The sequence below is a fragment of the Globicephala melas genome, chromosome 1 (genome assembly GCF_963455315.2).
Source record: "Globicephala melas chromosome 1, mGloMel1.2, whole genome shotgun sequence".
NCBI lineage: Eukaryota > Metazoa > Chordata > Mammalia > Artiodactyla > Delphinidae > Globicephala > Globicephala melas.
The window spans coordinates 162,160,320-162,172,553 of NC_083314.1; the positions used below are offsets into that span (position 1 = coordinate 162,160,320).

The following is a 12,234-nucleotide window of genomic DNA, read 5'->3' on the forward strand; positions in this document are numbered from 1 at the left end:
TGAAAGCATCAATTCCTATGCCACATGACATCCACAAGCACAGAGCTGGCTCTTCTGAGCTTCTCTCATAGAATGTTCCAATAGGTCTAGGAGCAAAAGCATGCAGAATACCATATACATATAACATTTAACTTTCACAAATCATTCTCTTCACAATTTTATTTCCTCATTTTAAAAAATACTTTTTATTATAATTTAAAACATATACAAAAACAGCGTAATAGTATAATGAATTCCCACATACGCATCACACAGCTCTAACAACTATCGACCCATAGCTAACCTTGCCCCATCCACTTCCCCCTTTACCAGATTATTTTGAAGCAAGTCCCAGGAATCACATCATTTCATCTGTAAATAACAAGAATTCCTCATCATAAAATATCCAGTTCATATTTCCAGCTATTTTATAAATGTCATATTTTTTAAGATAAAAAAAAACCAGTATCCAAATAAAGGCCATATATTGCAATCGGCTGATAGGTCTTGTGAGTTTTTTAATCTACAGATTCCCATCTTTTTTTTCTTACAATTTATTTGTTAAACAATAACATAAATTGTGTATGGATACATATATATACATCATTAAATAGAAATAAGGAACACCAAGTTCAGGATAGTGACTACCTCTGGTGGTGGGGAGGGAAGAGGAATGGCAAGGGGGTGTGAGGAGGTTCAATTCTATCTGTAATGTTTTATTTCTTTAAAAAACATTAATAAGAAAAGACCTAAAACAATAAAGCTAGGTGGTGGGTATAACAGTATTCGTTATTGTTACATGGTATAACTATAATTTTTATATGCTTGAAATATTTAATAATAAAAACATTTTAAAATTAAGAAGTCAGTGGGGAAAGATACAATGATTATATTCTGAAGTTTCAAATGTCTTCCCTTGTAAAATAGGGACCATCACAGTACCTACCTCATAAGGCTGTTGCAAGAATTAATGAGATCATGAACATCAAAGTACTTAGCATACTACAGGCACAACGTAAAAGTTAAATTAGTAGTGGCTGGTTATTATTTTACCCCACCATCATCATCTTCCTGACCCCTGAAGAGTCAGTCAGTCTTAAGATAAGCACAGTAATGGTAGGAAAAGATTGTTAAACCGATAGGAAACTTCCCCTGGTCCCTGCTTGTTAAGAAATTATTCAGTATGCTCTAATCCCTTCTAATTTAACCCAGCATCTTGTCAACCACACTGTCACAATAAATTGGTTAAAGATGAGGCCGTATGGACATTTGAAATATCAGGCAAATTCTGCAAATTAACGGTCACTGAAGTGAGACACTGGACTAAAATTCAGAGACCTCTGTATTTCACTTGAAGTCTCTGAACCTCAATACAGATGAGAACACCATTCTGAAAAATGGGGGATAATTAGTCACTGTTAACTTCAAACACAGATTATCATGAGGATCAAATGAGGGGATGTTTATGAAAGCATTCTAAACCTAAAGGCCTTATACTAATGAAAGTTGATATTTAATAAATCTGCAAGGGAGGAAAAATAATCCCGGATAAAACTGAAGTTCTAAAGTGAAGTTCCACAAGACAGCCTTAGTACTTCCCTGTCTGCCATTCCACCATCACCTGCCTTTCTTGGCACTTGCTTTGTAGTGATCTGAAATATGAGGATCTCCTTATTTTTAAAGGAAAAATATTTTCACCATCTCCCAAGTCTATCTCTTAATTCTCTGCTCCCCATCCCTTCTGTGACCCTATTCTGTCCTTCCATGTCTCTCTCACCTGTCCACCCCCCTCTTCACACTTCAGTTTACCACCCCCTCCCTCTGTTCTCTAACCTCCTGGTTGCAACTTCAGAAACTGGCTCCCTTTCTATTTTTATCGTACCTAAGAAAACCTACTGCCTTAAAGCACAAAGCCTTATTTTATTAAGGCCACGAAAACTGCAACACCAGACACAACCCCACATCCCTCTTTCAAGGCTCTAAAGCCAAGACCATTACCAAGCTGGATCTGACAGGTATGGCCAAGGGAAAGGATTATTTCCAAGAGACCGGACTTCCCCAATGACCTTTAATTTCCAACCTTTCCTACATGCAATACATGTGAGACATACAGCACTAAAGGCACTCAGTAGGCTTTATCACTCCATAAAACGGCCATAAAGTTTAATCAAAATCAAACTGAACTGAAATTATCTGAGAATTCTGCAATGCCCTTTGCCGTAAACACTGCAGGACAGAAAAACGACCCAGGACTGGAAATCTCTGCTTGAGGTAACGTTTCGCTTAGATAAGGGTGCCAGGACATCATCCCACATGGGCATAAAGACAAAATACTTCCCAGCTGCAGCAACAGGTTTCTTTTTAAAAAGAAAATGTCTTTTAAATGATTTAGATAGGTTTGCTAAAGCTTGAAGCCTCTAACAAATCCACAGGAAACGAGGTCAGGTTGGGGCAGCAGGAACGCAACTCAATCACTTCCTCTCCGGGGCCCACCCTGCAGTGCCAACTGCCCGCCCTCCAGCCCAGGAAGGAACCGGTGCCGCCTCCAGTCCTACAGCGCTAGGAGGAAGGGGAATCGCAGTTCACCCTTCGTAGGATACGGCTTGTCCGCCCCCAGCTCTCCCTCAGAAGCGCTGCGACACGGCATCGCCCTCGGGGCTGGGCCTTCGCACTTCCCGCCTCCGGCTCCCCTCCTCCCAAAAGACCAAGAGTTCCCGCCTCCCGGGAAAGGCGGGAGAAGCGCGGGGCTTGCTGCCCACCCCTCCCCCAGCAGGAGCAAAAGCGGCCCGCCAACAGGCCAGCGCAGTGCACCCTCACCCTGCGGATGGCTGCCCACCCCACACCTCAGCTGGACCCGGGCCTCCGCTCCCCCCTGGGGCGGCTCAGCCTCTCCACCCCCCAGCCCCCCGCTCGCAAGGCGCGGCCAGAAAGACCGCGATCTTCTGCCTACCGACACCCTCCCGGCCCCGTGGGGTAGAGGGCAGAAGCACTCCCTCCATCTCCACCTCCAGCCCCCCCGCCCCCCCTGGGTAGGGAGAACGGACCTCACTCCCCCTCTCGGGTAACCAGACGGCCTCCCTTTGCCTCGGCAGGGTGAGGGGCATCTACCGCCCGCCGACGTGGAGGTGGGGGGCAGAGACACTCCCCCCCCCCACCGCCATCACCTCAGAAACGACAACAAGCCCTTCTCCCGCCAGGGTGCGGGCCTCTCAACCCCTCAACGGGGCGGACGGCTTGCGCGGCCCTCTGGAGAAGCAACAGGCGACCCCATCCCCCTCCCAGCCGAGGAACGCCGACCCCCTCGTCCCTCAGCTGTTCACCTCCAGAAGCCGGGCCCAAGCCTAGGTGAACGACTGCACCTCACTCCGCCCCCTGCGCCATTTTATCGCCCCCTCCCCGACCTCCCCCACCGCGAGGCTGCCGGGCCAGCGCCAGGGGGAAGGCAGACAGGCAGTGATTGGCAGGAAACCGCCCCGCCTCTCAGAAGGTTGTGCCCCGCGCAGGCGCCGCAGCTCCGCCCTCCGCACCGCTTACCCCACCTACTGGCTCCACCCCTTTTCGTCTCATCGACCGGCTCGACTTTTCGCTGCTCCTGACTCTTTCCTGGCTGCTGGTAGGAGGACAAGGGTCCAGGCCGAGCAAGCCGAGCGACGAGTTCAGCTGATGCAACCTAACTGGACCTGCGTGACAGTTCCCGGCACGCGGCGGCGGCGGCGACCGAGAAAGGGGCGCGAGTGCTGGGCTCAGGGCGGGAGACGGAGGGGACAGAGCCATGGGGGACGCTCTGAGCCCTGAAGAGAAGCTGCACCTTATCACCCGGAACCTGCAGGTTGGGCCTCGGGGTTGGAAGTGCGCCGTTGGGGACTGGGGGCCGGAGGTCCAGTGATCCTGAGCCCCGCTACGGGGTCATAAGTGTGTGAGGCCGGGGACTCCGCGCCGAGGCCGCTCTGAGAGAGATTGCAGTCTTCACTGCCCGTCGGTCAGTCCCACAGAAATCACAGTAGGCTCACCTCCAGTGTGCAGTTACTTGTGTTGAGCCAGGCTTCGAATCCAGGGCTCCCACCCCACCCACCCTATTATGTGCCAGGCGCGGTGCTAGGCGCTGGGGGATACGTCGGGCGGACCCTGCCCTCCCAGAGCATGTCTGGAGGAAATCAGACGTTTAAAATGACCCATAATCCAAACATTTAATTACAGTCGAAACAAGTACTGGAAGGTACATTACGCGGAGATCTTTCTTGAAAGGAAGTTTCGGGGGAGGGCCGGGGGCAGTGTCAGGGAAAGCTGAGGAAGTGACCTCTAAACTGCGCCCTGAAGGATGCGGATCACTTCTTCACTCCACATGTGTTCCTGCTGGTTCCAGGCACTGAAGGAGTAGAAGTTAACCAGAATACTGGGGGCTAAAAACGTGTCAGGTAGAAGGAACCCAGGTCAAGATCCAGAGGGAAGAAAGAACCCTGTGGTTCAGAGAGAAGGCTAACTTGGCTGGAGTAGAGGAAGCAAAATGCAGACCAAGCACTAGGAAATATTTATGTTGCTCATTCCCTTGACTCAGGCCTCTACTGTCACGCTGCCTGGAAGGCCTTTCTTGGCCACGTTATTTAAATAACAAACCGCTGCCACCAGAACTGCCACATCCCTTGCTCTGCCTTTTGTTGTTTCTCCATAGAACTTACCACCATCTGACATCCTGTACATTTTACGTGTTTGTTTAGGAGGCACAGGCAGGGACCAGGTCATGAAGGCCTTGTAAGCTATGTTTAACATTGGGGTTTTAGAAAGGGCAGTGGTTACATTAGTTGGGCCACAGCTTGCTTTTCTTTTTTTATGAGATACAAGTAACATATCATAAAATCCACCCTTTTAAAGTGTGCAATTCAGTGTTTTTTTTTTTTTTTTTTTGGGGGGTACACGGGCCTCTCACTGTTGTGGCCTCTCCTGCTGCGGAGCACAGGCTCCGAACGTGCAGGCCCAGCGGCCACGGCCCACGGGCCCAGGCGCTCCGCGGCATGTGGGATCCTCCCGGACTGGGGCACGAACCCATGTACCCTGCATCGACAGGCGGACTCACAACCACTGCGCCACCAGGGAAGCCCAATTCAGTGGGTTTTGATGTAGCAACAAGGTTGTTCAATTATCACCATTATTTAATTCCAGAACATTTTCATCATCAAAAATAACCTGTACCCATTAGCAATCACTGCCCATTCCTCCCATCTCCCCAGCCCTAGGGAAACATGAATCTGCTTTCTGTCTCTAATTTGCCTGTTCTAAACATTTCGTATAAATGGAATCATAATATGTGGCCTTTTGTGTCTGGCTTATTTCACTTAGCATAATGTTTTCAAGTTTCATCCATGTTGTTGCACTTACCAGAACTCTATTCCTTATGACGGCTGAATAATATTCCATTATATGAATATACTATATTTTGTTTCTGCATTTGTCAGTTGATGGACATTTGGGTTATTTTCACTCATAATTTGATCTTAACCAGAGATTCTTGCATGCTTCCCCTTAGGCAGATCCTTTGTTTCCTAATCTCTCTCCATAAAATAAAGAGAGGTTGGGAAGAAATGGCACACAAAGCTAGTGGCATTGACTTACTCAGGTTTTAAAGGGTAAGTGATATGACCTTTCCTTGAGTAGTGGAAACTCTCCAAGTATCCAAATAGTCAGCGGCTCAGAGGATCAGCCTCCAGCTGGCTTGGAACACAAGATTTTAACAAATCCTACTAATAGGTGATTCAAACCAGCAAAACAATTTTTGTCTTTCATGGCTTCCAACAGCCCCCCACAAACCATCACCTGAAGAAACACTAAAATCTTTTATCAGCAGCATACTAGCCTATTAGGATTTTTCCAATATTGTCTTAGGGCAAAAGGAAATTATTATTAAAGTATTTAAATAGGTGAATGAGTTAATCAAATTTTGGTTTTTAAAGACCTCTCTGGCTTCCTTTTGGGACATGGATTGGAGAGAACAAGAGTAGATATGGGAGACCTGTTAAGAGGCTATTACGGTTATCTTGGTGTGATCTCTAATGATGGCCAAGACTAGGTTGGTGGTGTAGAGGTGGAAAGAAGTAGGAGGACTTAAGAGCTGTTTCAGAGTAACTTATGCAACTCAGTGAATGATAGTACCATTTATTGCACTGGGGTGAAACTAAGTAAAAAAGATGGTTGGGGAGTGAGGGAAGAAGGTGAAAGCCTGAGTTTAATTTTGCACGTGTTGTGTTTGAATTAACTGGGTTGATAACAAGTACATGTATATAGGTGTGAGCAGGAGATTTGGTAGTTGCTAGCTCATAAGTAGTAATTGAAGCAACTGAAGAGGATCAGTTAGGGAGAATGTAGAGTAAGAAGAGAAGAGATAGGGCCCCAAGGATTGCTATTATTTAAATGATTAGGAAGAAGAACAGCTGCAAAGAAATCTGAGTCCCAGCAGCCAGAAAAGTAGGAGGAAAACTAAGACAGTAAAATAGAGAAAACCAAAAGAGGAGATTGTTTCGGGGGGAGTGAGGACTAAAAAGTATTCACTGAATTTAGCAACACGGAGGCCATCTGTGATCTTAGCAAGAGCATTTTCAGTGGTGTGATGCTGTGTAGAATTCAGACTAGAAGGGGAGATAAGGAATGGAGAGCAGAATAAGAGACACCTTTCAAGAAATTGGCTGTGAAAGGAAGGAGCATGAGCTAAAAGTAGACGGAGGGGAAGATACGGTTAGAGACATGCTCCATTCCCCTAACATCAGTGTCTGCACTGGAGTGGTACTGGCAAGAGCACCGGCTTCATTTGGCTGTCACTCAGCACTGAGAGCCTGGCTAGACCTCCCTGCTGACTCTGAGCCTGGACCCTCAGTGAAACATACCTTTGTTTTCCTTGTCACAGGGTAAAGGATGAGCAAGGTGGGGCACTGGCATTAAACCAGCTCTTCTGCTTCCACAACAGGAGGTTCTCGGGGAAGAGAAGGTGAAGGAGATACTGAAGGAGCGGGAACTTAAAGTTTACTGGGGGACAGCAACCACAGGCAAACCACATGTGGCTTACTTTGTGCCTATGTCTAAGATCGCGGACTTCCTGAAAGCAGGATGTGAGGTAAGAACTAATGTTATAAAGCAAGCAGTTGCCCTTGGGCAATGGCCAAAAGAGAGACTTAACAAGACTTACCTCACTTGTTTGGAGGTACTTGGACGAATTCACATTTTGATGGCCCCTTATCTCTTATGCCCAGGTAACAATTCTGTTTGCGGATCTTCACGCGTACCTGGATAACATGAAGGCCCCATGGGAACTTCTAGAACTCCGAACCAGCTATTATGAGAATGTGATCAAGGCAATGCTGGAGAGCATTGGGGTACCCTTGGAGAAGCTCAGGTTCATCAAAGGCACTGATTACCAGCTCAGCAAGTAAGTGCTCAGTCATCCACCCTCCTTGTGGCTCTGGTGCTCCTAGCTAGTTACAGGCCTGGGGAGTCAAGGATTAGAAGTTGTTGGGCTCTACCTGTTAAGAACCATTAAAAATTGTATACACTTTGTCCTTTTAATTCATCCATCAAAAATCTACTGACTAGTAAATGCCTCGGTACCATACTGTTTGCTGGAAATATAAGTGTAACCACAACAAAGTCCTTGGCCTTGCAGACCTCACAGCATATGGGAGAGTGGTGAAAAACTCAGTCTCACTTTCTCCTTCCAGCCTCAGCAAATAATGATAAAAGAAATGTGAAAGAAAAATTTATATTTGTAACATTAACATACATATAATTTTATGTCCTAATTTTTTAATGTACAGTTTCCTAAGTAACTGCCGCCCACTCCCCCTATCCCCTGCCCACTGCCTCATAGTTTCCACATTCTTTAATTTTTTTAACCTCTCAAATAAGCCATGTATGACTCTAATGGTCGCTTTTGCATTTAAACCCTTAGAACAACTTTTTAAGGTAAGCATTGTTCTATCCTATTTCACAGATAAGGAAATAGATTCAGATTTAACTTTCCCAAGTTCATGCAGCCAGTAAGTAGAAGGACCATCATGTGAACCCAGATCTTGCTTACAAGTTGATTTCTTTTTTTACTTCATCTAACTTAACTTTCTTTACATTCCCCACTGTTGGACATTTAGAGTTTTAAATAAAGCATATACCTCAGAGATATTGCAGGTTTGGTTCTAAACCACCTCAATAAAGTACATATCACAATAAAGGGGGTCATATGAATATTTTGATTTCCCAGTGCATATAAAAGTTATGTTTACACTATACTGTAGTCTGTTAAGTGTGCAGTAGCATTATGTCTAAAAAAAAAAAATGTGTGTGCCTTAATTTAAAAATACTTTGTCATGGGCTTACCTTTTGGCATAGTGGTTCGGAATCCACCTGCCAATGCAGGGGACATGGGTTTGAGCCCTGGTCCGGGAAGATCCCACCTGCCGTGGAGCAACTAAGCCCATGCGCCACAATTACTGAGCCTGTGCTCTAGAGCCCACGAGCCACAACTCCTGAACCTGCGCACGAAGAGCCTGTGCTCCGCAAAAAGAGAAGCCACTGCAATGAGAAGCCCATGCACCGCAATGAAGAGTGGCCCCCGCTTGCTGCAATTAGAGAAAAGCCCGCATGCAACAAAAAAGACCTAACACAGCCAAAAATAAAATAAATTTTAAAAATAGATTAATTAAAAAATAAAAACACTTTGTTGTTAAAAAAATGCTGACCATCATCTGAGCCTTCAGCAAGTCATAATCTTTTTGCTGGTGGAGGGTCTTGCCTTGGTGTTGATGACTGCTGACTGATCAGGGTGATGGTTATTGAAGGTTGGGGTGGCCGTGGCGGTTTTTTAAAATAAGACAACAGTGGAGTTTGTCACATCAATTGACTCTTTCACAAACAATTTCTCTATAACTTGCAATACATTTTCACAGCATTCTACCCTCAGTAGAACTTCTTTGAAAATTGGAGTCAATCCTCTCAAACCCTGCCACTGCTTTATCAACTAAGTTTATGTAATCTTCTAAGTCTTTTGTTGTCATTTCAACAGTCTTCATAGTATCTTTTTAAAATTTTATTTATTTTTTTATATAGCAGGTTCTTATTAGTTATCCATTTCATACATATTAGTGTATACATGTCAATGCCAATCTCCCAATGCATCCCACCACCCCCCACCACCACCACTTTCCCCCCTTGGTGTCGATATGTTTGTTCTCTACACTTCATAGCAACTTCACCAGGAGTAGTTTCCATATCAAGAAACCACTTTCTCCTCTCATCCGTAAGAAGCAACTCCTCATCCGTTTAAGTTTTATCATGAAATTGCAGCAATTCAGGCTCCACTTGTAGTTCTAGTTCTCTTGCTGTTTCCACCACATCTGCAGTTACTTCCGGCACTGAAGTTTTGAACCCCTCAATTTCACCCCTGAAGGTTGGAATCAACTTCTTCCAAATCCTGTTCATGTTGATGTTTTGACTCCTTCCCATGAATCACAAATGTTTTTAATGACATCTAGAATGGTGAATCCTTTCCAGAAGGTTTTCAATTTACTTTTCCCAGATCCATCAGAGGAATAGCTGTCTAGAATGGTGAATCCTTTCCAGAAGGTTTTCAATTTACTTTTCCCAGATCCATCAGAGGAATAACTGTCTATGACAGCTATAGCCTTACGAAATGTATTTCTAAAATAATGACACTTAAAAGTCGAAATTACTCTTTGATCCACAGGCTGCAGGATGGATGTTGTGTTAACAGGCATGAAAACAACATTAATGTCATTGTGCATCTCTGTCAGAGCTCTTGGGTGACCAGATGCATTGTCAATGAGCAGTAATGTTTTGAAAAGAAACTTTTTCTGAGTAGTAAGTCTCAATGGTGGGCTTAAAATATTCAGTAAACCATGTTATAAACAAATGTGCTGTCACCTAGGCTTTGTTGTTCCATGTATACATCACAGGCAGAGTAGATTTAGCATAATTCTTAAGGGCCCTAGGATTTTTGGAATGATGAATGAGCACTGGCTTCAAGTTAAAGTTACCAGCTATATTTGCCCCTAACAGCCTGTCCTTGAAGCTTTGAAGCCAGGCACTGACTTCTCTCTTGCTATGAAAGTACTAGGTGGCATCTTCTTCCAATATAAGGTGGTTTCGTCTTCATTGAAAATCTGTTGTTTAGTGGAGCCACCTTCATTAATTATTTTACCTAGATCTTCCAGGTGACTTGCTACAGCTTCTACATCAGCACCTGCTTCTTCACCTTGCACTTTTATGTTATGGAGATGGCTTCTTTCCGTAAACCTCATGAAGTCTGAAGCTCGCAAAACTATTGATTTCACTATGGCAAAAAATTTCAGCTTGTTGAAGGCTCAGATGATGGTTAGTGTTTTTTAACATTTATTAATTAAGGTATTAGATTTTTTTAAATAAGGTATTACATTTTAAATAAGGTATTACATTTTTTTAGGCATAATGCTATTGCAAACTTAATAGACTACAGTATAGTGTAAACATAACTTGTATATGCACTGGGAAACCAAAAATCTGTGTGACTCACTTTATTACAATATTCATTTCCTTGCAGTTGTCTGAAACTGAACCCACAATATCCCCAAGGTATGCCTACAATATGAAAGATCACTGATCACAGATCACCATAACAAATATAATAATAATGAAAAAGTTTGAAATATTTAAGTTACCAAAATGCGACACAGAGACATGAAGTGAGCAAACACTGTTGGAAAAATGGCGCCGATAGACTTGCTTGATGAAAGGAGTTTGCCACAAACCTTAAATTTTTAACAAACACAGTATTTGCAAGGCACAATAAAGTGAAGTGCAGTAAAACGAGGTCTGCCTCTACTAAGAAATTCACCCAGAATACAGCCCAGAGAGATGGACAAAAAAACTGTAAGCATGGTTGAGATGTGGATAAGAACTTTTGTTTCCAACAATCTGGCAGACTAGGTACTCTGACCAACCTTCCTGCTGAAAAACATTTTTTTAAATTTATTTATTTAATTTATTTATTTTTGGCTGTGTTGGGTCTTCGTTGCTGTGCACGGGCTTTCTCTAGTTGCAGCGAGTGGGGGCTACTCTTTTGTTGCGGTTCACAAGCTTCTCATTGCGGTGGCTTCTCTTGTTGCAGAGCGTGGGCTCTAGGCGCATGGGCTTCAGTAGTTGTGGCTCATGGGCTCTAGAGCGCAGGCTCAGTAGTTGTGGCGTACAGGTTTAGTTGCTCTGTGGCATGTGGGATCTTCCTGGACCAGGGCTCGAACCCACGTCCCCTGCATTGGCAGGTGGATTCTTAACCACCATGCCACCAGGGAGACCCTGAAAAGCATTTTTAAAATGCTGCATAAGGGACTTCCCTGGTGGTCCAGTAGTTAAGAATCCACGTTCCAATGCAGGAGACGAGGGTTCAATCCCTGGCTGGGGAACTAAGATCCCATATGCTGCAGGGCAACTAAGGCTGCCGGCACTTTAGAGCCTGCATGCTGCAACTACTGAGCCCGCTCCTTATGGAGCCTGCATGCACTCCACAACTAAAGAGAAGCTGGCGTGCTGCAGCTAAGACCTGATGCAGCCAAATAAATTAAAAAAAAAACGCTGGATAAAATATTTTTAAAGTTTCCTAGATGCTTCAAATAAATGAATTGGCAAATTAGTCAAGAATACTCAGTGGCGGGCTTCCCTGGTGGCACAGTGGTTAAAAATCCTCCTGCCAGTTCAGGGGACACGGGTTCAAGCCCTGGTCTGGGAAGATCCCACATGCCACGGAGTAACAAAGCCTGTGCGCCACAACTACTGAGCCTGTGCTCTAGAGCCAGTGAGCCACAACTACTGAAACCCGTGTGCCTAGAGCCCGTGCTCCACATCAAGGAAGCCACCACAACGAGAAGCCTGCTCACCGCAATGAAGAGTAGCCCCCACTCGCTGCAACTAGAGAAAGCCCGCGCACAGCAACAAAGACCAAACTCAGCCAAAAATAAATAAATTTGTTTATTTTTATTTTTTTTAAAAAAGAATACTCAGTGTCCAGAAACCAAGTGAAAGTGGAAATACAAAGAGATTTGTATTTCAGTTAATCTAAGATGCTTTCAAAAATACTGCTAATTAGAGACTTCCCTGGCAGTCTAGCAGTTAAGACTCTGCACTTCCACTGCAGGGGGCACGGGTTCAATCCCTGTCAGGGAACTAAGATTCTACATGCCATGTGGCACAGCCAAAAAAAATAAAATAAAAACAACAAAAAAAAGCATTGCT

General features: G+C 44.6%; 2 protein-coding genes across 7 annotated transcripts in view; one reads left to right on the forward strand and one right to left on the reverse strand.

The window, feature by feature from the left end:
• Positions 1-3,415, reverse strand: part of S100PBP (S100P binding protein) — a 31,794-nt gene extending 28,379 nt beyond the window's left edge. Inside the window, exons 1-2 of one of the 4 annotated variants that reach the window (XM_030870753.2) lie at positions 3,300-3,376; positions 310-351 (exon numbers count right to left, since the gene is read on the reverse strand). The gene's annotated coding sequence lies outside the window, so the exon portion shown is untranslated. Of the gene's footprint in view, positions 1-309; positions 352-3,023; positions 3,274-3,299 lie in introns of those variants that run through there. The other 3 variants (XM_030870762.2, XM_060308381.1, XM_060308376.1) reach the window with 3 other exon arrangements.
• A 176-nt stretch (positions 3,416-3,591) lies between these two features.
• Positions 3,592-12,234, forward strand: part of YARS1 (tyrosyl-tRNA synthetase 1) — a 30,638-nt gene continuing 21,995 nt past the window's right edge. The window contains exons 1-3 of one of the 3 annotated variants that reach the window (XM_030870690.2): positions 3,592-3,808; positions 6,932-7,078; positions 7,215-7,390. In XM_030870690.2, the coding sequence (XP_030726550.1) occupies positions 3,752-3,808; positions 6,932-7,078; positions 7,215-7,390 (380 nt within the window). In that variant the 5' untranslated portion in view covers positions 3,592-3,751. The remainder of the gene's footprint in view (positions 3,809-6,931; positions 7,079-7,214; positions 7,391-12,234) is intronic. The other 2 variants (XM_030870697.2, XM_030870680.2) reach the window with 2 other exon arrangements.